Genomic DNA, 26316 nt, shown 5'->3' on the forward strand with positions numbered 1-26316 from the left:
TTTTAGAGCCCCGCTGCCTCCCTGCTGCACCCAGCCAGGGGGTGACACCTGCGGCAGGCGGCCGTGCTGGGGGTGGCACGGGGCTGGAGCCACCCCGACCTGACCCCACAGGTGGTGCTGGGCTGCAGGAACCCCCTCTGAGTGCGCTGCCTCCGCTCCGCGCCCTCCTGCCCGCAGCCCTCGCTCCCACGAGCACGGGGGGACAGGGGGACAGCAAACCTCACCTGGAGAAGGGGCTTCGGAGGGCACCGCGGGGCTGGCTTACAGCAGCGAAACCACTGAGACTACAAAACCTCTCACCGAAATACGTTATTTATTAATAAAACCTTCCTAAGGGCTGTCACAGCTCTCCTCTGTGCGGGTGTTTCTCAGAACTCGGGTTCCCCGCTGCCAGCCCGATGTGGCGCTTTGCTGCGCCTTCCCCATGAGCCCCGCACACAGCACGACTCCCTTGGGGAGAGAGCAGGGTTTTTTTTCTGTTGGAGTGTATAGAAGGAATAAATCTTCGCAGGATGCCTTAGATGGGCTGGAAAGGGCTTTGGGATGGTGTGGATAGAAGTTGCCCTTGGTAGTAGCGCAAAGGGGCTGTCGGGGAAACAAACCCACAGCGTCCGCGCTGCGGTTCCGCAGGGTTCCCCCTCCTCTGGTGGGAGGGATTTGAGGCTGTCAGCGAGAGGAGAAAGGAGAGCGTGTGAGCCAGAGGAGCTGGACCTGGGAAAGCAGGAGGGAAGTTTGGCTGCTCGGTGGAAACGCCGGGGGGCTGCTGGCTCCGTCTCCGGGGCAGCGAGGAGGGAAGGCAGGATGGCCGCGGCCCCGCAGGTGGGCTGAGCGAGCTCACCGCCTGCTGCTGGGGCAGCCCTCGGGGTTTGGTGCCTGGGGGACACCCCGGGGAGCTCCCCGCTTCATCCATCCCCTGCTGGGTGCTGGGTGCAGGCTGCCTGGCCAAGTGGCACGGGAGCACAGAGCAGCAAAACCCCCATGGGGCTTCGCTGCTGGATGGGACCCGGCCCCAGCGAGCCCCCGGGGCTTTGCACCTTGCCGGGAAGCAGAGGCCAGAAGGAGCAGCCAGCCCCACGCTCCTTGCCGCTAGCAGACGGGTGCGAGGAGCCAGGTTTGGTTCTGGCAGCAGCCCAGCAGCGAGCTGCGTCCTGACCACGTCCCACGGACGGGGGAACTGTGCTGAGCCCGGCCCGACGGGAGGAAGCCTCCAGGAGTGATAAATCCGCCCGGCGGAGCCCAGCAGGGATCCCTGCGTGCCAGAGAGCATCGCCCGTCGAGGAACGAGGACCTGCCCGTGTGCTCCAGGTGCCCACGAGGTCTCCGAGCTCCCACTGGTGGCACCTGGGGAGCAGAGAGGAGCCGGAGCCATGGAGCCTCCTGCGCTCGCCCTGTCCCTCATCCTCGCGCTGCGAATATCCTCGCTTGCTTCTGGGACCAAACTCCAACCCTACATGTGAGTAGATCCCGAGGGGATTTGCAGGGCAGGGGACTGCCAAGTGGAGGCTAAATGCAAGATTTTAAAATCAAGGGGGAAGGGAGGTGCAGGGAGGGTTTGGGGAGGGTCGTTTCGTGGTTCTTTATCCAGTACCAAATGTATTTCAAGTTAAAAGAAACTTAAAAGTCTGCACAGTCCCTGCTTGTAGAAGGTAATTCGCTGTCTTTGACTGAAGTGTTGCTATTGTGTGAGCACAAGAGGCGATTATTGTGCAAATAGTTTGACCTTTCCTCACAGAGCTGCTGTTTTATTGCACTTTGTGTCTCCTCGGTGCTTCTTTCCCCCCCTTTCCCCGTTACTCCAGGAGCACGTAGTCCTTTCTTTTTAATTGAATTTTACAGTTCCAGTTGGGTGTTAATCATTTAGCTTCTTTGGAAAACTTCCTCGCGAGCTTGGTCCCCTGCCAGCAGATGATCTCTGGATGCAGGGGTTGCTCTCATTCCTTTGGTAAACGAGCCCAGCGTTGCATGGTGCTGTCATGGCAAGCTGCTCCCCCCAAGGTTTTGGACATTTGGGTTTAGGAAAGGGGGAGCAGGGTCCTTTCCAGCAGCTTTGGCATGGTTGCTTTTTCCCCCCATGTAAGGGATTTTGTGCCTCTGCTTTGACAAGCACTTTTAGGATTCTTGGACGAGGCACTGGAGACAAGCTGTGTGCCAAAGCATCAGAGAAAAGAAAATGCCAGCAGCTGGAAGTGCTGCCCCTTCCCATGGGCACCGCTGACGATGCCTGTGGCACACAGACCTGCTCTTTGGGGACACAAAACCCTCCTTCACTGGGACAAATTGCACCAAGCATCGCTGCTGCCATGGTTTTGGAGACGCAGAGGGCTCAGGGGCGAGGCGTGTAGGTACCAGCAAAGGGAGGGGACAGCCAAGGGGAACGTGCCGGGGTCCCAGGGGCATTTCCAGGCTGGCTGCAGCAGTGTCACCGAGTGTCCCGGGGCAGTGAGATGCCAGCTGTGAACTCCAGTCTCTCTGTGCCAGGCCACACGTCTGCGCGGAGCCGGAGCTGGCGCTGGTGGGGCGCCGGGAGCCCTGCGCCCGGGCGCAAGCCCGCACGGTCAGGGTGTGGAGGCAGGACTGCGCGGGACGGAGCTGGTGCACGGGCTACGAGCGCAGGTAGGTGCTGTGCCATCGCGTCCTCGTGCCATAGCGTCGTGCTGCTCGGTTGTAATACCACCGAGGAGCTCGTGCTGGTGCTGTGGGAGGGTGGTGTGGCTGCGTTTATCTGTGCCGGAGAGGAGCCCGTTGGGCAGCCGCTGCCGGGCTCCACAAAGCCGTGCTTCAGCCCCCGCAGCCGAAAGCTGAGCAGCAAATTGCTGCGGTTGTTCAGGTAATTGGGGTTTCGTTTCTGAGCTGGGAGGCAAGGAGGGGCTGCAGGGGGAGGAGATGTGCAGCAGTGTGACCCATCGCCTTTCCGTCCCTCCACGGCAGCCAAATGGCCGTGTCCCCCACCTCCCCCTGCCCTCCACCTGCTTTCCTGGCCTCGCGAAGCAGCTACAGGCCTTCACAATGTCACAGGAATGATTTCAAAGAAGCGTCTTGGACTAGAGACAGCTTTTAAGTCTCGAATTCAGGAATTCTTCCTAACCTGTAATTGCTGGTAATTACCTCGGTGATGATATCTGTGCAGCAGGAGGAAGGGAGCGAACAGAGTCCGGCTTTTGGCTGTGTTTAAGAGAGGACTTTGAAATGATAGGTGCCTCAGCTGCTGCCACTTCAAAGGCCGGGAGCTCTTCAGTCCCAGCCGTCCCTTTAGTCCTTTAATGTGCATTTTTGACACTGTAAATCAAGGAGCTGAAAGGAAAAAACCCTGTATTGTGCTTCATTCTAAATACCAGAGCAGCCCCGTGCTAAAACTTGGTCCCTGCCAGAAGCAGGGAGGTGAAGCCTGGAGGTGCTGCAAGGCAGAGCGAGGATTGGCCGTGGAGTTTTAAAAGCAAGGAGAATAAAAGGGATTGCAGCCAAGCTGCCCCAGGAGAGATTTTGCCCCCTGTCCCTCAGCTCTGGGGAGCTCCTGGGCCGTGCTTTTGGGGGCTCCTGGCAAAGCGATGCTTCTGCTGCCGGTTGTGCAGCCTTCCCCAGCGAGCTGACAGCAGGCAGTGACTTTGCTTAGCCCCCAGTAACCAAACCGGGGGGTGACGGCGCTGTCCCTGGGGGCTGGAAGTGGATTTCCCAGCAGCAGGACACAGCAGGAGCTTTTAAGCCTGGGTTCCATTAGTTCTGGCTCATTCAACTCTGTCTGTGCCAGGGACTCCTGAAAACACAGAGGAAAACAGAAACGTCGACGATACTTTATCTGCTCTGCGCTTCTTTCCAGCCCACAGCATCCAGATACCCGCAGGCAGTCGGGGTTGTCAAAATATTTGCAGTTCCTTGAGAACCCCCGGGGGTGGCCGTGCCAAGTGGCGCTCACCCAGGCCTGGAGGTTGTTCGGGTGCTGCCGGGGGCACAAAGCAGCCCAGGGCTCGTCCTGAGCTCTGCGGCCTCACCGGGTCCCTTAGACCTGAAAGGGTGAGAAAATTCCCATCCTGCACACCAGATAACCCAGCTCCCTGTCCCACAAGAGACAGAACAAAAAAGACTTCATGTCACCACCAGGGCATTTGCCTTTGTTTCTCGTATTCCTTATTTCTGACAGGGACTGGTTTTAGAGAGCCTGTGGTTTATCATATTTTTCTCCTGGAAGAAAAGTGGAGAATATTTTTTTCTTTCAGCCCTCTTGACCTAAATCTACCTTAAAGTGTCCTCATAGGTAGCATAGCAGAGCTGAGGAACATGTTCCTTTACCCACTTCCTCCTGATTTAAATAGGAAACAAGGGAATTGTTGAGGATAGAAGCATGCTGTGGTCGATATTATTCTTTCTCTTTGCTTCTGGAACATGAGCATTGCCTTCGTAATTTGTCGACAGCTTGTACAAAAATTGGTATCTGCTGTCGTTTTCCTCAGCTGTGCTTCCATATGCTGGTTGGCACAGACGGGGAGCTGAAGGTTTCCTTCGCGGGAATCCGTGGTTCACCCTTGTTTCGCTTTGTTTGTAGCAACATTCAGACAAAACCAAACAAGGAGAACGAGTTAGGATAAATATTTTGGGTGGACATGTACAGCACATCTGCTGTGCCAAATACTTGTTGTTGTTTGTCTGGTTTGCTTTGGTGGAGCAGTTTTCATGTTCTGCCAAGGAAGCTTTTTAAAATTCAGCTTCAAAAGTTTTATCTCTGTTTCAGTTTTCGCATACACACAACAGCAGAATTCCGGGAGGGGGAAGAAAAGTGTCGCTTTTATTTATTTATGTTCCAGATCAATCCCTGCTCTCCTGCCCCAGCCAGAGCTACGACCCCTGTTGCCTGCACCCCTGGTTCTGCAGGAATTAACGCTGTCCGGGCCGTGTTTGCTCTGTTTCAGGACCGTGTACTACACGGGCTACAGGCAGGTGTACGAGGTGCGGTACCGGACGGCGTACAGGTGCTGCCCGGGGTGGTCCCAGCTCGCAGGCGATGCCGGCTGCCTGCACCGTAAGTACCCGCGGCTCCGGGTGCCGCCAGCACTGTCCTTTTGGCTGAGGATGCTCATTTCAAGTCCCGTGCCTCCAGGAAATGCTGCAACAATGCCTTTAAAAGGAACTTTGTGTTGTTGTTTGTCTGTGTTTTTTAACTTTTTATTTATTTGAGTTGTGTGTCAGATTTTCCTCTGGCTCCCCAGCCAGCCCCGTGTTTGCTTTCCGTTTCTGCAGAATTTCCCCCTTGCAGCCTGGAAGGGTTGTCAGAGGCGCGTTCATTTATCCGGCTGCCAAACGCTATTAAACATTTAAAGCCCAAAGTGGTGATTTAAGTGGTGCTGTTGGCAGAAGCTCTGGAAAGCGATGATCCAAGTCCTGAGTGGACTTTTCATTACCCAGCCCCGTAATTGCTGCCTGTGTGACGGCGTGGCGAGGGCTCCTCTGCCCCCCGGTTGCTCTCGCTCAGCATTTTGAGAGGCTTGTGTGCCGGGTCCCAGTTCTGCTGCTGTTAAGACTGACGGATCTTGAAAGCCCCCTGCTAGAGGTTGGAGGTCCCTGCGCTTCTTCCCTTCCATCTGCCCGCTGCTTTAGCCTAAAGGTGAGCGTTCAGGCCGGGGGGACCAGCACAAGGTGCCTCAGCATCAGCCACGGAGCAGGAAGCGAGCTGCCAGCGTGGGTGAAATGATGGCATGGGTAAGATTTGAGGCAAAGACACAGAACCTGAGCGTTTGGGGTTCTGTGTTGGCTTGTGAGCTCTGGTGTAATTCGCTGCAGAGCAGGCGCAGAAGCTTTTACCTCCCAGCTGTGTGGGGAAGCTGCCGTGTGTGTTCAGATTGGCATGAGTCAGGCTATGGATATGCAAATCTTCATATAAGTGACGATTCTGCGTTGCTATCATTCAGGACAGAGGCAGCATTATCCTTGGGGCCGGATCCCTGCCTCCCACTGGGGCTTGGTGTGTGCGAGGGGGGCTGCGCTGCTCCCGCCTCCTCCTGCAGCTGCCTCCAGCTGGGCAATATTGAACCTCAAACTTTGCTTTGGAGAAGGTGAAAGCCAAATAAAATCTTCTGAATCAGACAAAGGTTTGTCTAGGTGTACGTGTAGGCAGACGTCGCTGTCAAGGCAGAATCTCATGCGTTCCCGTGTCGAGGTCAGGCTCTGGAGGTGCTCTCCAGCCCGCACCATGGATGAGCAGCTCTGGTTTCAAGTAATAGGCAGGGAAACCAACAAAGCTCTTGGGATCCAACCTGCCTTGCCATCAGGGGGATGAAAGCCAGCAGTTTCCAGCCCCATTGTAGAAGTGGTTTTGATTGCAGTTGACCTACAATAGAGGAAAATGGCTCCTGTGCTGGCTGCCCTTTGTTCTGCAGGCAGGCTGCCTGCACCTTCCTTGCACTTTGATGCTTGAAGAAAAGCTAAAAAAAAAAAAAAAAAAAGGTGTCTAGCAAGCCAATCTTCGTTCTTCCTGCTGAAGAACCCAACCCCGCTGTGCCACAGGAAGCGCTGCAGTGTCCAGCGAGCCATCAGTGAGCATTAACAACCTCAGGTGAACTCCGAACCGTGGCTGCCTGGAGGTTTTCCTGCAGGGGACGCGAGGGATCCCAGCAGGAAGGAAGAGGTGACAGGGGAGCAAAGCTGCTTGGAGCAGGCTCCTGTGAACGGGAGCCAGGGGAGCTCCAGCACACGTGGGGACGAAATGCTGGGACTCTCCGTACCCGTTTCATACTGCTGGTGTGACAGGCGAGCCCAAGTTCCCAGGAATACAGCAGGGGCACTCACACACCTCAGGTGCAATATGTGCCGTGGGGAGCTCGTCTCTGTGCCCCTCTGCACAGCCAGGGGCTCCTCCAGGGATCGCCCAGGGTGGGAAGCTCCCGCAGCATCGCCCTGCATCACATCCCGAGTTGTGCACTTCCAGAGAGCCCCATGCACGAGGGCTGGACTGGGACAAATGGTCCCAGCCAAGCCAGATCGGGAATCTGTGGTTGTGCCCCAGGTCCTGCCCAGCTCCTGGGGCTGGGATCTGCTGCCGTGATCCACAGCCCATCCCGGGGACCTGGTTTCTGTGCCAGCAGATCTCCCGTCCGAGGGGCTCAGCGCTGGCGGGGGCGTGATGGCTTTTCCTGCTGGTGCGAGCACAGGGACATCTCCCTCTGGGCCCACAGGGAGCGTAGGAAGGGCTGGCCGAGGAAATGAGTCAGGAAAATCGGTGAAGTGCTGAGGCAGGGAAACACGGCCAGGGTGTTATTCGCATTAGCGGATTTTCGGCGCTGTGAGCAGCAGCCACGGGCCCGCCTGCCCCCTGCTGCAGCGCAGGGCGGCAAGGTTGTGCCAAACCATGTCAGCGGGATTTGTGGCTCTTCCTGCACACCTCCAGAGACCACTGGTGGTGCTCCAGCAGCACGGAGGGGGGGATCGCTGCAGGCAATTCAATTGCAGCGGTCGGATGCTGTGAGGTGGAACCATTCCAGTGAATTTGTCCTGTCCCTGTCGTGCTGTGAGCCTCGCAAGGCAGCCTCGATGGGCTGAGCATCGCCAGCAAATGGGCACCGTGGAGCCGGGCTGGGATCCACTGCCTGAAGTCTCATTTTTTGGTGATTTAGGTGAAGGAGTCAGGGAAAACGAAGGAACCTTGCTGTACATTTTGATCACTGCATTATTTCTAGTAGCATTGAGGCAAGAAATAAGGAAAGAAAACTTTGGATTGTGCTTCTTGCAGATGTGGAGAGTGAGCAAAACCGAAAAGCTGCAGTGCCTCAGGAGGTTTTGGAGCACAGCTGGATGTGGGAAGTGCCACGAGCCCTCTCTGCCTTGCTGTGTAGGAGGAAACACCCCGGGAACTGTGTGTGACAGCAGGCACGGTGCAGCTGGGCAGGGGCTGGAGGTGGTTTCCCAGCTTGCAGCGACCTGCAGCAGCCGGGCAGCCTGTCTGGTACGGGGTCACCTCGGTACCTGGGGTGCACGGCTCTGAAAAGTGGCTCAAGCATCAGATCAGGAGATAACTGGCCTTCTGAAGCAACATTTCATCACTGTCTCATTAGTTTGGGTGGGTGAGTGCGTAGACTTCAATGGTGCCTTTGTATTAGTAAATAATCTTTGTTTTGGAGGAGGGGGGATTTGAAAACTCATCAGGTTCTTAAAAAAGCCAAGACTGAGGCTTAAGTGTGTTAGCTGTAATGCACCCAAGGCGCAGAGCCCGGGGAGCTCAGGTGTCAGCGGGAAGGGGACTCGGAAGGAGGCAGGTACAGAAAGCTGAGCAGCGCGTGGGAAGTAAGGAGAGAAGCCAGTGTAATTGCTGATTCCTCTGCCGTAAATGTAGGATACGATGTGAGGAAGCCAGCCAGATCCAACGAGTTTTATCAGGAGGTCTCTCCGCCAGGTACCTTTTCATAATTTTTGCTTTGGCGTGTTGGAAATGAAGAACCCCGAGCTCTTGGGGCTGCTCATCTGATGGCTCCATAGAGAGGTTGCATGTCCCCAGGGCATCTCCTGAGAATGCCGTCTGCTCTCTGGGCTTTGAGCAAGTAAAAGAAGTGACAGAGCACACATCGTTATGGTAGGGGTGTGTCTGTGTAGCAAGAGTGCGAAATTATAGGACGTAATATTCACCGAAACGTTGACAAAACCGTAATCAGTGCAAGCCAGATGGAAAGTGTTGCACGAGACAATGTTGAGATTTAGCACAGGGGGGGAATTAGGAAATCAATTGTGTTTCTGTAGGAAAAAGCAGCGCCCGTATTTGATATATGGGGCAATGAGAATAGTGGGAAATTTGGTAATGTGGTTATTAGCTTTCCATGCAGGGAAGGCTGTGGCTGATTGCATTGTGGTGTGAGCTGTGTAAATACATCCCAGCGTCCTGCCCAAGGGCTGAGCCCTGCAAAGGTTTCACCTCGCACATGAATTTTGTGCGAGGAGCTGCAGACATGGGATAAAAGCAGCCAGGAGCGGGACTCTGCACTCTGTGGGAGATGTCCTGCAATTTTTTCTTATATAGAGAAAGCCTGGAAGATGTTCTTCACCCTTTGCATCTCCGGAAGGACACCGTGCAGGGCTGGAGCTGGGCCATCAGCACCGAGCCACAAAAGGCTGCACCCAGCTCCCTCCAGCTCCGTCTGGGCCGTGTGCGCTGTGCTCTTTCTAGTAAATTTGTGTTTCTGAGCCAGCAGGCTGAGGGTTGCCAGGTCTGTCTGCTGTAACTCCAGCTACTTGAAATAATTACGGGCTCTGGGTCTGCGGGACACGAGGGCCTCAAAGCAGGTGACCGTGACAGGGCTGGCAGCAGCGCCGCGTCCCTGCCAGGGCTCCCCAGTGCCAGCACAGCACACGGGCACCCTGTGGTGGAAAGGGAAGGAGGAAAGGAGTAGGAGAAAAAAAAAAAAAAAAAAAAGAGAAGCTGGCCAGCAGCACAGAAGGTCTGTGAACAGAGAAAATTGCCTTGTCCAACCTTTAAGTGGACTTGAAAAGGAAGGCGTTGTGCTGCGTCCTCACACTGCCACGAAGCACGGCAAACACGGCATCGTTTGCTAAAAGCACTTCTGAGATGAGCGCTTTCTAGTGGGAAATATAAAATGTTTGCTGCATTTCATGAGCTTTAAGAAGTGTGTTTCGTTGGGAAAACTTGCTCCTGTTTGTGGCTTTATTGGGATGTTTGAAAAGGTGGATTTCAAAAGCCTAATTGAGCATTCTCTCTCTCTGTGTTCATTTCACACTTCACTGGGTGAGAACAGAGAAATGTGGCTGCTCGGGCTTCCTTGCAGTTTAGCTCCGTTTCATTCTCTGGTCCACTCAAAAGGTGACACCACGCCTGGACGGCCGGCTCGGCAGGAAAGGAACGCGGCTGCTGGTGCTTTTTTTTTTTCCTTAAGGATGCCTCCAGTTTCAAAGCAAGTTATCATTGCTGGTACGAGGTTGGGTATGATTCCTCGTGAGCCATTTTCCTGATGATTTTACCCACTTGCTGGCTGGCATTGCGTTGTTTTAGGAGTAGAAGTGAGGTCCGTTGGCTGCTGGAGAGCAGCCGTGGGCGCGCATCGCTGTGCAGGCAGGACAAAGCATGCGCTGGGGAGCGAGCGAGTTAATTGCATGGTTCATCTCTGGCTCTCGGGGGCAGAAATAATCTGAACCCTGAAGAGAAGGTTAATTAGCTGTATCACTGCCTGCCCACCACAAGATACGGGGCAATGTCCATTCTGATGCAAGTGGTCTTTTATCCAGCCCACCACAGGACCGGTTTGTGAGAGTAGCTTAAAATAAAATAAAATTGTAAGCCAGTTGTTTTAGCGAGTGGCACGGCTGGCAGCAGGGACTGGGGAAGGAGACGAGCGCCCTGCCTCCAGCCACTCAACCAAGCAGTGTTTTTATTGTGCTTCCCATCCGACAGCTTTGTTGTGCTTTGAAGGCGTCACTTGTCTGCAGAAAGCCCCAGCGAGGTAAGGAGGCAGGGATTAGTTTAATTCCATGCTCAGCTGAAACCCAGCCAGCGCTGGCCCCGAGGTGGGAGCTGTTTCCCTTCCTATGGCACCTAGGTTTTAGGACAGATGCCCCTCAGAAATGTTCAATGGATTTTTGTAATTATTCAGGTTTGCTGCGGGGCTTTGGGAACTCAGTGTGCGGGCATTTATTAGCATAGGTGCACTTCTGCTCCTGATCTCCAGAGTTATTCTCTCTCTCCCTCCTTGCAGCTGCCTGCAGTGCTGGGGTTTGTTTCAACGGAGGGAATTGCGTCGAGGGCTCCTCGCAGCTCTGCCTCTGCCCCGCTGGCTTCCAGGGCCCTCGCTGCCAGTTCGGTGAGTCGGCTTTTCGAGTTCTTCCTTTGATTTTGGGTCAGAAGTGGAGGAGATAAAGAATGAGGGATACCCCAGTATTTTTTTTTTAATCCTTACTGGCCATTGTTTTATCTGCCCAACTCCGATAATCTTCCCTCTACTTTCTTTGGCCACTGTTAGAAATGTTTGGGGAGTTTGGATGGTTGGGAAGGAAACGCTTATCAGGCCTGGCTGTGAAGCACAGCCCCATCGCTCCGTGCTGCCCTCCGCAGGGGCTGTGCTGGGGGCCAGGAGGAAACCGATCCACCTCAGGTCAAACAGAAACAGCCCGAGTGAGCCCAGCAATGGGCTGCCACAGCAGGAGGGGAAATAACTGCGCTCTGACCAACTGCACGGTTACATCCTCAGCTAGGTCTAGCTGGGGGCTGCTAAGATTTATTTAATTAACGTTTGCACAGTACACAAATTCTCTCTTGCAGTCCATTGGGTTTCTTACGTTTGGTAATTCAGAGATGTTTTGATTTGGCAGCAGAGCATCCGCATGGCAAGCGACCATTAAGTGGGACGGGTCTGCGTGCCGCAGGAGCTGGACTTCTGCTGAGGAGGGCTGGGGGGTCCCTGCCCAAAGCCCCCACCTTGGGGCAGCATCAACTCAGAGGGGCTTAAAAGGCCCGCAAGGATCATTTAGACAAATCCCATAGAGAAAGAGGATTCTCTCAATCAGCTGCCAGCCATAGGCTGGCCAAAACCTCCTCGATGCTGTTGGCTTTGGGTTGCCTCCAGCCCCTGCTCGGTGTCGTTACCTGAGCTCAAGCTGTGTGTTTGCTGCAGACCCCGAGGTGCCAGGTGTGGGTTTGTGTGCGATGGTTATCTGCCCCTGCCATGCCCAGTGGTGGCACCAGCCCCTAATTCTGTGATGAACCCCCCCAAAAAAGTCATCTTGAGCCCCTGCACGCTGGTCTTGCCCCTGGGGCTGCTGTCCCTTGGTGCTCGTGCTCCGTGCCCTCGCTGCCTGGGGCGGTGTTGGTGGCAGTGGTTCCCCTTCGATGAGTTCAGCTGAGATGAAAAGGAGACTGCTTAGTCTAAAAAGTAATTTCCTGTTTGTTTTGCTTTTCTTGCTTTGTTTCTAAAACAGTCAAACCGCAGACAAAATAGCAGTGCAAGCCCAAATTATTTATCCAGCCGGTGACACTCTCCTATCTTCAGTTTAAAGCCACGACGTAAAGCACGGCTTCTCTCTCTTCCTTTGACCCACGGAGGGTTGGAGCACAGCTACTTCTCAGAGATGTACGTGGTCCCGTCCTGCTTAGGCTCAGAAGAGACATTGCAGGGTTTTCCGGGAAGCAAACAGTCCCTAAATTGTCCCTGCATTTTTTTGTCTTAGCTTCTGTCATGCAAATTAATGAAATAAACATCAGATGTCTTCCCGTACAGAACCTGAGAGGTAAAAAAAAATATTTGGCATTTGGAAATGTTCAGCAATTCCCACAATTATAATTGGTTGCAGCTTTGAAAATAAGGAGCACATTTCTGAGACCCCCAAATGTTTTCTCTAAAAGGGAAATGAGCGATTTTTTCAGGAGAGGAAGAAAGTTCGTCTGTGGGTTTACAAACATTGCCCCCTTGGAGGAGGAGCCTGAAGTCAGAGCTTTGGGTCGGATTTGGAAGGCTGGGGATTAGGTTTTACTGTCCTCCAAAGCTTTTTGAGGCAGACAGGGAGGACAACAGCAGGTTGTGGGGCCGGCATGCTCGGGATGCTCTGGCTCTGCCGTGGGTTTCTGCAGGGCTGCTTGGCAGTAGGGCTGGGAACGGGATGGGGCCACCCCGGTGCTCTGGAGCTCACATCGGCAGTCCTGCGGTGCCAGGCACAGGTGGGATTATCTTCTTGGTACATATTATCTTCTTGAGAAATGCTTCCCCCAAACAGAGCTGGTTAGCATTTGACTGGGGTGAGTCTGGATGTGGTCCGGAGGCTTTGGGGGCTGCTCGATGAACGCAGCACGAGTCAGCCCTGGGTGCACGACGCTCTTGTCATTCGTCTCCCAGAAATCTGTGTCAGATCCTAACGGTATCGCTTCTTTTCTGGAAAGAAATACAGAAATGTTTGCTTGAAAAGCAGGACGTTCCCCGTCCCGAACAGGCCCTTATCATAGGATGTTTTTGCTGGCCAGCCTGGGGCCGCGGCCACCCGCTGTTTACCCTGGCAGGGAGCACGGGGCCAGCCCGACCAGGGGCCGAGGTGCTGTCCTCCCTCGTGCCCCGAGCTGCGGGACGTGGGACTGCCTGGGCACTCCTTCTCTGCAGTCCCTCACCTCGGTGTGTGCTCACCGACTCGTGCTCCAGCTCGCGTGACTTCCCCAGCCCGAGCAGCTCCCAGCGCCACGTTTGGAACAGCAGCAGGAGCCTGTGTTTGGTGTTTCATACTTTCACAGTTCGCAAGGCCAATTTAAAATCCGTTTGTGAGGTTAAATAGCGGCAATTGTTCCTTGGCCGACAATTTATTGGACGGATTCCCCTGTTAATAACAGCCAGGCTAAACGAGGCAGAGCCCTTCTCCAGCAGCCACGAAGCCGAGATACTTTTCTTAGCAAGCACCCTGCTGGTTCGCAGGTCTGCCTTGCTGCTGGGAGGGGAGAAGTGCCTGAGCCCAGGGGAGCTTTCTCGAGCCTGCAGCCCCGCTGTGTAGTGGTGCCTGGCTGGGATCACTTCTCTGGCTGGCTCAGAAAGGCCTCGGAACAAGGGCAGCTTGTGCAAAGCTCCGCTCATCCTGCGCTATCTGCTTGTCCATCGGCCAAAGGCGAGGTATGTAGCAGCTGGCACGCAGGTAGCGCCGGGCTCTTTGAAAAAGTCAGCAAGAGGAAGCAAGCCAAGGTTGCGCAGGGGTTTATTTATAAAAATTAAAATAAAAAATCACATCTGTGGAGTGAGTTTTGAAGAAAAAGGAAAGTGTGCTGCAGCTGTGGGCCAGGCTGGTGCCTGCACAGGGGGCTCCTGGTGCTGCCCTCGTGCCCGCGGGACGCTTCCCGCAGCGCTGCCAAACCTTGTGCAGATGCACGGGACTCAGAATAAGTTCACAGTTTATATGGCTGGAATTTCTAGAGGTTAACTAGAGTGCAGCGAAAAGCCCTTTGGGTGTACGCTGACACGTTTAAAGCTGTGTGGCTCTGCCCACGAGTGATGCAGCAAAAGCGTCACCGAGAGGTTTGTGTGAAGGAACCTGGTGGTGGCTGAAGGGGAACGGCTGGTGGAAGAGACTGATGTCCTAAAGGCTGTCGTGAGTTCAGGATCTGGCTTGCTTTGTTCTGTTCAAGCTTTCCCTGGGTTGGGTCAGGCCTATGCTTTGAACTTGAGACTGAAGGATTTCGTTATCGTTTATATTGGGTGAAAGAAAATGCACGGCTTGAGTCCTTTAGATGAGCTGTGGCGCTCTGCTGAGATTTTTGGCAAATAAAGGAAGGAGGAATCATTCCATTGGCACCGCAACGGTTTGAAATTTTCATGTAGATCTTTATTACTATGTTAAAAAGGTGCAGGACCAAGTCAGTATTCAGTCTGAGAAAGTGGGAAAGAGAGAAACAGGAAAGAAAAGCATTGCTGTAAACCCTCCTGGAATTTTTAGAATTATCTTATGCTTAAATATGCAACATGGTCTGTCGTAAATCTTCAGTGTGTTATGCTTTCAATTTCTGGTTTTGGAAAGGTTGGAAAAAGCATTTTTTTATTCATTATGTGTTGCCTTCTCTGAGGCCTCCTTTAAAGGCTCTGCAATAGTCGATAACATCTCTTAACCAGATTCTGGAGCTCCTTATCTCCACTGCAGCCATGGGTTTTAATTTTGCTTCATTTGCTGCATTTCCATCTTCACTCTCCTTTTCTGTATGGTCTCAGTGTTGCAGTGTAATTCAAGTAATAATTCAAGAAACATCTATCTTTTGAGATTCCAGTCATTGCAAATACTTTTTTTTTCAGGAAGATGCTCTGAGGACTGCAGCTCCAGAGGTGTAATTAATGAGAGTTATGTGAGGAGGGGAGGACACTTGCCGTATACCCTCGCTCCAAATTCAAGTGCTTGGATGCTTTGTGCATTCCTGTTGTCCTCTGAAGTTTTTTTTTTTTTTCCTTTTAACTGGAGCTGGAGCTTGCAGTTCTGTGCAGCCTTTCACCAGACTAAGTCATCTGATAACTGAGGAGGAAAATCTTCCATTGGCAGCCCCCTCAAACACGTCGAGGGTGGCACCGGCCAGAAGGAGGGGTTGTTACGATCGCTCGTCACTGCCAAGTCTGTTACAAAACTCACATGAGAAATGGTGTCTCTGAAAATAGATCGGCGAGTCCCTGACCCAGAGTTCAGAGGCTGAGCCCGGGACACTGCGAGCTTGTGCCCGTGCAGCTCCTTTGTTCTTGGGGCCACGGGGCCGCGTCCAGCTGGCAGGACAGGGCCGGGGTCCGGGCACGCGGGCAGTGCCCCGGGGAGCACCCGACCTGCCGGGGCTGTTCTGCGCTGAGATTTTCCAGTCCTCGCTGGGTTGATTTCCCCCCAGACGTGCTTAATTTTATGGGACTTCAGTTTCTTGTGGTTAAACCTGCTCATGCAGACACACATGCTGTGTATGGTTGTGCAGACGTTTTTTCTTTGCATAATTTAGTGTTCACGGGGCCTCTGCAACCCCCTTTAGGTTCCCACTGGCTGCAAGGACACCTGTTAGACCCCTGGTCTCTATAAGGCAGCCAAAAAACTGTTTTTGCATGCCAACAGGTGTTTCTAGTTTGGTGTATGTGAGTGCACATTAACTGTCTTTCTGCCCCCCTCACTCCAGCAAATAAAACCACGGCTGGGTCTGGAAGCCCTGCAGGCAGCCCTGCTGTGGGTGCCAAGGAGCCCGGACCAGCTCCCTCCTGCATGGCCAGCCCTCCAGCACACTCCTAATCTGCCAACCTTGTGGTGTTCTTGCCGTCTGTTCTGACAGATGAGCTGAAATCCAAGTGTCCTGCAGCCCTCGGGATGCAGTCAGACCCAGAGCTGCTGCCTTTTGCCTCGCCTGTACCCACACAGATCACCGAGCTGCTCCAGCTCTGCCTGCATCTGGTCAGTGGCCATCTGTAGTTTCACAAAGGAGCTGATTTCTGATGCTTTTCACCTGAAGTTTGCCCTTTTCAGGTGCCTTCATCACAGGCTCCTCAAGGAGGTTTGTAAGCAGGAGGAGCTGAAAACTTGCGTTGCTGATTTGAGGTGGGAATCCAGTCCATATGGCCCATGCTAATACAAATAAACAGTGACAATAAAGTAGAATAGCCCGTGCTTTGAAGACTGAAATAGTTTTGTTGTTGTTTGTTTCAGACATTTAAGTGGTATGCTTAAGGAGTGGATAGGACATTACCAGGGATCCTAACTAGTTCTTGGCTCTTGCATGCAGGAGCTGTTTCGAATCACTGATAATGGAGGTCAGTGGTGCTGGTTCATGGTCCTAATCTGATTGTCAGAGATCAAAGGGCCAAAATAATACTGTCTGCTGTACTAAAGGCAGCTGATCAGTAGGATGCTGGGTTCCTTTTGCTGTGTTAACAATGCAGTGTGCAGTGGATAAAGAGGAAGGGTGGGTCTTAAGCTGTTAAAGAGAATCCAGGAGATATTGTGCCTTTCCTCGGCATACCATTGTGTTTTGTGAGACATATTGGATTTCAGCACAGCAGATGCTGAGATAATGGATGCCAGATGCATGCAATTAGAGGATACCTCTTTTCACCAGCTGCAGATTGTCCACCACTTCCTCTACTGTACATTTTCATCATGAGAAGCTTGAATTCTCACAATCTTCTGGTATCTCAGATGATACAAGGCTTCTCTTTAACTGGTAAGTGATGGTCTGGTGTAGCCCAAACCAGCCACACAGGGAAAAGTCAAATAATGTATTTTGATTTCGGTTTGTTCAGGAGCTCAGTTATGATTTGCTTTGGTAAACTTGCCTGGAAAATTATATTCTACATTGAACTTGAAAAATGAATCCCTAGAAAACTCCAAGGATTTAAGTGAAAGAATGCCAGGGATGTTTTTGCACTTATGTGAGAATAAGACATGGCTATTCACTTTGCTGTCTCTAGTATAACAGGATATGTTCTTTAAAAATGCATGTTTTTAACTTCAAGAATGTAAGTGGTTAAAAAGAAGACACTGAGTGATGTAGACAGTATGAATACAGAATGCATCATAGCATATTTAGCGATAAGTTCATCATGAGGATATTCATACTGGATGCAGGATTTTAATCAGAAGGAATCTGAGGCTTGTGTGAGATTTTGTATTTTTGTCTGATACATCTCCATCGTACATTTATTCAGTTCTGTGAATATTATGTTTTCTAAGCCTTTTGAAGTCCTACATTTATTTCCCAGACAGAAATTTTTGAAATGCTCTGTGAGGTCAGTTTTCCAGACCTACAAAAATGGTTCAGTAGGAAGAAAATAATTCCACTGACTTATTTTGCCACATTTTCTCTACTACTCTGAACACCTTTGTCCTTTGTTGAACTTCCACTCTGGTTGTTCTGTCTCAGACCGATGCTTGTGAGGTGCTGAAGCTGTCCAGGTCACTCTGTGGTGCTCCTGCTGTCACGTCGCAGGAGATGAGGAAATGAGGATGCTGGGCTCTGGAAAGGAAAGCCTTTGGGGATGTTTGTAGCACCACTTCCCATTCCGCAGTACTGAAACCTTTCGTAGCTGGAAATGCAGAACCCTTCTCCTGCAGAGTATTGGCTTTGATAAAAACATGAGAGATCTCTTTTAATGTCACAGCAGAGACTGGTGATGTTTGACACGTGTAGGAGAAACAGATGTAGAAAATAGGTTTGGGGAGACAGCAGATCAAGTAATTTAGCCAGTTTAAAATGATTTAGGCATCATCTCCCTCGAACGCTGTCTGGGAAACTCCTCTGACTTGCACAGTTGAAGACTTGCTCCCAGTAAATAAATACATTATTTCCGCCTTCATTTTTTTCCAGTCATTCAGATCTCACCCCATTAATAGTGAAGATTTTGGAATGTCAAAAACTTGGAGTATCTGCGTCTCGGAGCTGTACAATAGGTCTCTGTGGCAGGCAGGCCCTGAACCCATCTTTCTGCATGGAGGTGTTGGATTTGCCCTGTGATTCTCATAGCCTGCACAGCACTGTGAGGGGCTGTGCCTAAAAAACATTGCTAAATTTAAACAACAGCTTCGTCAAGAAGCTGAATGAATTTCAAGTTTAAAACATTACATTTGGCTTTTTTTTTTTTTTTTTTTTAACTTGTAAATTTAGTAAGAAACAAGTAGCAATGACCCTTTCATTAGAGACAAAGGGAAGTGTGTATAAATGTCTTTTGTGGCTTGGCAGTAAACTTGCTGAGGACAACATAAAACGTGCTCATTAAACGTTCTTTAAACAGTATTGCTTTTTGTTTTCAGAAGCAATGTGGTGTTTCATCCCACCATTAATTGCCTAATACCAATTATGGCATAAACAAGCCATTTGTTATTGTAACTTTTTCCATGTATTTTTCAAGGTTTTTACTCTTGACACCTATTATGCATCCGGGAACAGAAGTGGCTTTTGTCATGAAATCTAAATAATGAGATCAGTAATCAACAGTTTTACATAGACAATCTTGTACTATAAATGCTACTGCAGCTCTTGAGAACTTTACAAAGTGCTTCCCCCCTCGGCCACTTTGTAGTATTGACCTTAATTATATTGAGACAAAGAGACGAGGAGAAGATTATTTTTTCCCAGGGACTCTCCAGTTCTTCAGAACAAAATGTGCACTGCCCATTGTGCGCTAGCAGCTGAGTGAGCAAGCCTCAAAAAAGAGGTACAGTTTGCATTAGGGTCACATATGACTAGAAGTCCACAAAGTGCCTGGAAAGACAAGGTCTGCTGACCTGTCAGAGCTGAGCATTCTGGTTCTAACCTTTTTTAGCTTGAGAATGTAATCGTCTTTGTTGTATTTCATCATTTCTGACTCTGCTGCAGCCAAAAAATGGGTGTTTGCTGGAAGGAGTAGCTGACAATCAACACAGCAGAGCTTTGGAAGATGCTTGGTTTAGGATTCCTTTAAAACAAAGTGTGGCTCTTGGAGCTTCTTATTCATATCAGTAAGTTTAAACCCAATTAGTGAAACATCGGAGTGTCAAACCACTTCTTCCAGTGCCTGTAGCTTTCATTTCTTACTTTGGTAGCAGAGCCTTCTCCTTTGTCATTGTTGCTCCTGAAAATATGTTGCTGAGCCCTAGCTGCCCAGCTGAGCGTTCTTTGCCAGGTCATTATCAGCATCTGCTCAATGCAGTTCTCTTTAAATCTTTTGGCTTTAAAGAAAAGGCCATAAGTCATACTTTGAAACCCCACTGTAGTTCATGTTATCTTCTGTCAGCCTCTTAAGCAGTCCTGCCCGACAAAGCCAGCAGCTGGAGGAGCTTAACGTGAGTGCCTTGTGAGACCATACGAGTTAGTTATGATGATGAGCTCATCGCAGGATCTGTCAAATCACTGGTTTTGGACCATTTTGCCCAGAAGCAAAAATGAATTACCCAAAGAAGGGATATTCAGCAGATAAACTGTCAGTGGATACTTCTGTTTGTGTTGCGTTTATGGCTAAATGTGCATTATTTGTGTTTGCGTGTAATAGCATCTTAAGAAATAGCTATCATATGTTCTTAGGGAAGCACTATATGAGAGGTAGTGGTTCTGGTTTCTGCTTGTTTTTAAGCATAAATTGTGGGGCTTATGTTTGCACTGTTAGGGCTCGACAGAGATTTATAAGTACTGTATCAGACTATATCCTCCTCCTCGTGGGGAAAGACCAAAACTAATAACTGAGAAGTTGGGAAACAAAACCCTCAGGTCTTAATGGGTGTCACTTAGGGTATTTCTGGTTTGAATTCACTGGGGACTTTGGGCATGATACATGTATAAGCTCATGATATCTGGAGCTTTGGTAAATTAAAGGTGCACCTAGTTTGTTCCCAGACAGCATTTTTCTTGAAATTCTTTTGACTACATTCATTTTGCAGTACTGTTAAAAACAGGCATTTATATTTTGCTTGTATTTACAGGGGGGAAAAAATATCACTTGTGGGTGCAGTGTTACAGATCAGGAATTATTATGGTAAAGGGAATGATTCTCTCACAATTGTGAGAGAATTGTGAAATGTGTGAGCCCAGCATGGGCCTGGAGTTCAGCTCCCTGATTGCCTTGCCTTATCAGGCACCTAGCTGTCAGACCTGCCTCTCCTGGTGGCTTTGCTCTGGAGCAGGAGATGTAATGGGGCTGGATGTAGCCTGCAGAGCACTGAGGGGATGTGCGGCTGGAGACGGCGCAGAGCCTGGCAGGAGAGCAGGAGGGAGCTGCCGCCGGCGTTCGCACCTTCGTACTCAGCCTTGGCAAGCACAGACGTGATCTCATGGAGCTGAGGTCACTTCAAAGATCTGGAAATTTTGAAGGAAGTCTCTTCAGCTCCTCCAGAACAGGAATATAGGTTTTTTTCCCATGGGAGTCATCTCTCCGTCTTTCCATGAAATGCAGCTTTGGCCTTGGAGTGGAAAAAAAATCATCAAACACCAGCCCGTTTGCTGAGCTCCCAAAGGGAAGTCTTGCAAAGCCTGCCAAGAGCAGTATATTTTTATATTGTATCCATGATATAAAGTGTCAAAGAAAAATTCTCTCCATTATAGAGAGGTATTTATAGTCCAAGAGGAAAAGTAAGGTTTTATGGCAGAGCTTGGGAGTCTAACGTTACTCTCGCAGAGACGAGGCAGACTGCTGCTGACTCGGTGGGAGCAGGTCCTCAAAGCACGAGGCAGCCCTTGGAAGAAATGAGCCTGGGTGAACAGCGCTCAGTCTTCTGAGGACATTCAGGAAAACAAAGTGGAAACTTGCCAAAATGTGTGGGCTGGGGTGACCACGTGCCCAAAGACAGGAGAAAGTGCGCAAAACCCACACCACCACTCTTTAAAGATTTAAGCTGCAAGTGAAAGGGGCAAGGTAGTAGAGAGAGAGGACTCCAGTAGAAACCAGTGACAGGAACTGGCAGAAAGAGATCATCTATGGAGCTGTGGGTGTCCTGCAGGGGGCAGGAAGCTAAGGAAATAGAGAATCATTGAGACATCAAGATAAGTAAACCTGTTTGTTTTGAGTGGAGTAAGAATATTTGATGAAAATCTTCATCTCACCCCTTTCTGGAGGCTGTGGGGAAGATGCACGGCACCGCTCATTATGTGCGTGGAAGTACTTACAGATCTGCATAGCTATTATCTCTTGCAGATGTTCCCTCTTCCAGAACATTTGCACAACCTAAAAGAAATAATTCATGCTAATCTGACAGGTATTTACACGCATTCCGGGGAAAGGAGGGATCCGGCAAGCCCTTTGCTACTACATTTCTCTTTTTTTCTTGGGGACAAGTAAATCTGTTCCTGGGAGATGGGTTTCTCAGCCTTTAGCTGGTGACAGGGATGATTATCAGGACATCTTTTGTTTTTTTGTTCTGTTATTTATTTCCTCCTTTAAGCAGATGTTCCTGGGAGCACTGAAGGGTTTTCACGCTCTGAAACTCAGCCAGATGACGTACGGCTGCTTTTAGGAATTAGGAGGATGGAGGGGTCACAGACATTGTCTTGAATCTCCATGAGATGGGGTTTTCCTCTCTCCCCTTGTAGCAAAAAGGCGATGTGTTCCTGGGCAGGCACAGTTATTTGCCTAACTCCAGTGTCTCCAGAGATGCGGGCACACAGAGATGCAGCGTGGCTGCGAGCCCCGGGCACAGCAGAACCAGCAACAGCAGCCCTGTCTGCTGGGGCTCACCCTCTGTGCTCCCTGGGAGCCTGCCTGTGCAGCTTTCTGGTTTTTATTTTGCTGATTTCTTTTTAATGAAAGTGGCTATGCCCTGGTTTCTGATGGAGGAAAACCCAGCTGCCCTGCCTGCCGAGTGTCCCCTGGCCTCGCAGGTGGCAGGAGCAGGGTGACCGAGGACAGCAGCAGCAACTTGTAGGTGTCAGTCAAGCTATGCTAGCTCTGCTTAAAGACATGTTTTGGTTGTAATTTTGTGCGAGCCTGAGGTGAGTCTCCCCAGGGGCTGTACAGAGCCCAGCCTCACCACGTCAGGCTGAAGCAGACACGTTTGTAACCTGTTTTCTTGGCTGTAGCCTTTTGTTTGCCAACTGCTTTTGGCTCACCCACGAAGTGCAGGGTGCCGGGGTGCCTGCCGGGGTGCCAGGCTGCTCCTGCTGTGACACCGCGGCTCTGTGACCCACCAGCCATTTCTGCTGCATTTCCACACTAATGACTATTGGTAACATGGGCTTGCTCTTACAGAGAGGTCAGAAATGCAGTTTGGCCTCCAACTGTTCAGCTTCCTGCTCGGTGGTTATGTCATCTGTGGGGCCGTTTTATCTATTAACGTGTCGGACTCCTCCTGGCCTCGGGTTCTGAAGGCATGAGATGCTCTGGAGAGATTTTCTGCAGGCAAGGTCAAGCTTCCTGTTTTCTGCAGAACTTGATGGCAGAAAAACAGGGGTGACAAGGAAACAAGGAGTCATTTTGTGACATGAGATCACAATTGGTTGCAGTAGATTGCCATGGCAATACATACATGGCATCAGCTTTATCCGAGCTCTACAGGAAGCTAGAGCTGTGAAAGATAATCTGCTCCCTGCAGACCACAGCGGATCTCATCAGGCATCTTCTCCTGAAAGGCTGTGATTTCCCAGATTTCCCGGAGCTGCTGTCTGCCATGGATGTTTTTTTACATCTCTACATCTTGTGGATCAGGAAGAGGCAGGCTGAGGTCATCTGAGCACTCGGTATAACCCATGGAAAAAGACTGAGTTTATAGATGGTTAGTTGGGTTAGGATGAGAATCTGCTAAGGACATTCTGGAAGACGGGAAATGACATGAAATATCCTTACAGTTTCTCTTTTCTGCATGTCTGGTTATGTCCTTGTGTTTTGCAACTCGCCTTTCCCACCCTCGATGCCCTCCTGCCAGAAGCAGCCCGGTCCTCCTGAAGCAGGGGCTCCCTCAGCTGCTTCTTCTGCAGCAGTGGCAAGAACTGAGCATGAAGGAAGGGATCTGGTCTGTCCATGAGGCTCCATGTCCTGGGTCTGGTCTTCCACTGGTCTGAGCAGCCTTTTACAGCACAGTTCTCTGATGTCAGCTCATGCTCGCTTGCAGCGGTAGGTGTTGAAGAGGAAAAAGGCAGGTCTTGGACTCTGAAACGGTCAGGAAATGGAAAATTTCCCTCTGCAAAAATAAATAATTAGGTAGTTAAAAGTCTTTTATAAAAAAAAAAAAAAAAGAAAAGATGATGGGAAAAGGCACTGACAGCGTTTCTCACTAAGCAGCGTGCTCAGTTCCAGCCACACCACAAGTCCTGCAGCCCCGGCGCCCTCCCAGCACCAACGCTTCTCCCAGGCAGCAGCAGGCGTCACACAGGGCTGTCGAGCAGGACAGATGGTTTCTGAAACACAGACTCAAAATCATTTTTCTGCTGGGGAGGTGCAGCCCAGCCTGGTGCTGCCATCGTGCTGAGGTGGTTTGTGTGGTCGGCCGTGCGCTTGCTTCTTACGGGCCATCAGGATGATGCACAAAGACATTCCTTCTATTGAGGGTCGTGTTCCCTGAGCTTCTTCCCAAGAATGTGTCTGTAGGTGGGCTTCAGAACTGGGAAATGTGACTTTGTGGTGTGTTTGCTGCTATGCAGGGAAGGGGCAGCCCTTGTTCAAGAGAGAGCCAACTGGGACCTCTCCTCAGCTTCCTTCAGGGCCTTCCACAAGATGTTGTAAAGTCTCCTGACAATAGGCTGTGAATGTTAATGGTCTCTTAGCCCAAAGGCAGATGGAAAAGTGTTGGTTTTTGTTGTTGTTGTTATCAGTTTAAGATGTTTTTTTTCTTTCATGTGGGAGAGTGTGACCCCTGTAAATGAAATACCAGATGTGCCTGAATTCTGATTTCCTTAAAATGACTTTGGGATTCTCATAAAGAGCAGGAATACCTGCTGCTATCAGTATTTAATTCCAAGCCTTTCCTAGTAAAAGGCATCAAAGTGAGCTTCCAAATGCTGGAGCACAGCACCCGTGGTGGGGCAGGATGGGCACCGCTGCTGGGCTTCAGCCTTGTCCTGCCCTCCGGGGCCCAGCACCCCCACCTGCCTCCATGAGGTGATTTAATGCCAAAGTGGAACTAAAATAGCAAAAAACTTTTAAATTAACTCATACTGATGTTTCTTCGTGTGAAAGAACAACAACAAATCCCAATTTCAGCCTTTATCCACATGGTGTACACCACATCCCCTCTTCCCTTCCTCCTCCAACAGCCTTCTTGCACTGATTTACTCATGGTGCTATCACCCTCTCAAGCAAATTTCTGATAACCCGAGACTCTGATAATCTGAGACTAGGTAATAACAGGTAATTTTAATGGAAGTCTTGTAAGAAGTTTCCCGTTGGATTTATTTGCACACACGTGGCACTTCAGCAAATGTCCGAGTGAAGTGGAAGACAGCGAGACTCCTCTCTGGGGGCCGTTTTCCTGGAGCCCCTCGACACGAGCTGCACCCGACCGTGGAAACCAAGCGTCGGTGGAGCCTGTAGGCATGGCAAGAGGCGACCCATGCTTGGTTTCCAGGGTCAGCAGGGAACCCACAGGGAGCGAGGACGGAAGCGTGGGAGCAGGCGAGGTGTGCAAAGTGCTCGCCTTTCCTTTCCGAGCCTTCAGCTTGCTCGTCAGTATCCTTGGACACTTTTTATTTTATTTTTTTCCCCCTTTTGAAAAATTATCCCATGCAGGTATCCTTTGTCTAGAGACCTTGGAGAACCGTGTGAGTTCTGGCATCAGGGATGCTCTTCGTTTTATTTATGGCTTGCATGCTTCAGTCATGGGGAAAGGAAGTTTCATAACGCTTTGATAAATACAAGCTTTAAAATTTTGAAAGTAGTGTTTGTAGAGCATAACCACAATGCTTATTTTTACAAAACATGAAGGCAAGGGTAAGTCCTGCTCTCTGTGCTGCTGAGGAAATGTACAGTTTATGTGGAATCTGCTTAAATTGTGTCCACTCGAAAGATTAAAGGGAACTTTAGGGAAAAAAAAAGGTGCTATTTAAATAATAGCAATAATTTAAAATCTTTTAATGTGCTAGACTTCAGCTGCATCCAACACATATCCAGGAAAGTCACAGAGCCGTTCCAGCTCAAGCTCCCCTCTGGACATGTCAGCTCTCTGTGACTTGTGCTCGTCCAGCCAGCTGGATTTTGCCATTGTATGCCTCCGAAGCATGAGACAGTGCCCAGGAGGCACTTCTCTGAATGCTCCTTGCAGGGTTACTTCCACTGTGGAAACCTTTCCTTGCCTAGCCCAGCAGGACAGATGCTCCTGCCAGAGCTGCTGCCCTTTTAGCTCCTAAAACATCAGCTGGGTTTCAAATTCTTGAGCCCCCTCTAAGTTTTGCACAATCCTGCAGGGTCGTGCTTCTTAATTCCTCCTCTGCTTCCCTTAACAAGTCGGCAAGTATTTCTTTGAAACCCAGTATTGCCCAACGCGTCCAGCTGCAGTTGCTGTTTGCGTGAGTGAAAACTGTGATGATGGCTGCAGGAGCAATGGGCAGAGCAGGAACAAGAATTTTGCCTTGTATTTGCGAGCAGTACTCACAGCACTTTGAATTACTTTCCTGCATGTAAAACACAGGCTGTCGTGTCACCTGGTTGTGTGTCTGCCAGAGCTGGCATCCGTCCTGAGAGCAGTTCACAGTAGGACAGTAACTGTAAGTTTTGCCAGATCTTTGATGAAAACAGGAAAGCCTTTAACTGATGCAGAGCTACTTTCCAGAACTGGTTTAAAAACCTATTCTTCTTACAGCTGTGACAGTAACATACCATTCTCTTTTCAAACAGACACTGCGTTTAGGTTGTTGCATCTCATAGAAATCACACCTGTAGTGTGAAAATCCATCTGAACAGAGCAGGTGGAGTTGTTGCAGGGCAGCCCTGGAAACCTTTGTCTCACACAAAGCATCTGGAATGAGCTGCGGAGTTCCTAACCCTGGCGGGTAGCTGCAGTGAGAGGATTAAGCAAGTACAAACCCTTGGGGATTTTGCTAAGCTCTAGCAGGTCTTAGGATTTCTGAAAAGTAAAACAAAACTTGCACAGTCTGGTGTTTCAGAAGTAGAGAGCTCTGAGCCCAGACAGGCACGTCAGTCCAGTTTTGATGTGGATAAAGAGGATGGAAGTTATTAATTACAGGCTAATCACACGATTCTTTAGCCTTGGGGGGAACAGGAAGCCAGCACCCAGAAGGCTGCCAGGCAAAATGTCTTTTTGCTGGAGGAGGTTTTGAGATAGCCAAGGCCTGGTGCCTTTGCACAGAGGTTTTCCACGCAGCATCTTTCCACGGACAGGAGAAGCTGCTGCCTGGCAGTTAGAGAAAAATGGAGGTAATCTGCCCAGCAGACCTCAAAGGGTACAAAATGTAATTTTTGTCAGTCCTTTTGATTCATGAGTTTGGGAAAAGAAGAAAACAAGCTGCCTGTC

The 26316-nt window shown here is 50.4% G+C and overlaps 1 protein-coding gene across 2 annotated transcripts in view; it reads left to right on the top strand.

The window, feature by feature from the left end:
- The first annotated feature begins 693 nt into the window (after positions 1-693).
- MEGF6 (multiple EGF like domains 6) overlaps positions 694-26316 on the top strand; it is a 73330-nt gene continuing 47707 nt past the window's right edge. Inside the window, exons 1-4 of one of the 2 annotated variants that reach the window (XM_068658811.1) lie at positions 694-1453; positions 2479-2613; positions 4902-5011; positions 10680-10784. In XM_068658811.1, coding sequence (XP_068514912.1) covers positions 1368-1453; positions 2479-2613; positions 4902-5011; positions 10680-10784 — 436 coding nt within the window. In that variant the 5' untranslated portion in view covers positions 694-1367. Of the gene's footprint in view, positions 1454-2478; positions 2614-4901; positions 5012-10679; positions 10785-16156; positions 16206-16510; positions 16616-26316 lie in introns of those variants that run through there. The other variant, XM_068658813.1, reaches the window with a different exon arrangement.

The sequence above is a fragment of the Anas acuta genome, chromosome 22 (assembly GCF_963932015.1).
Source record: "Anas acuta chromosome 22, bAnaAcu1.1, whole genome shotgun sequence".
Lineage (NCBI taxonomy): Eukaryota > Metazoa > Chordata > Aves > Anseriformes > Anatidae > Anas > Anas acuta.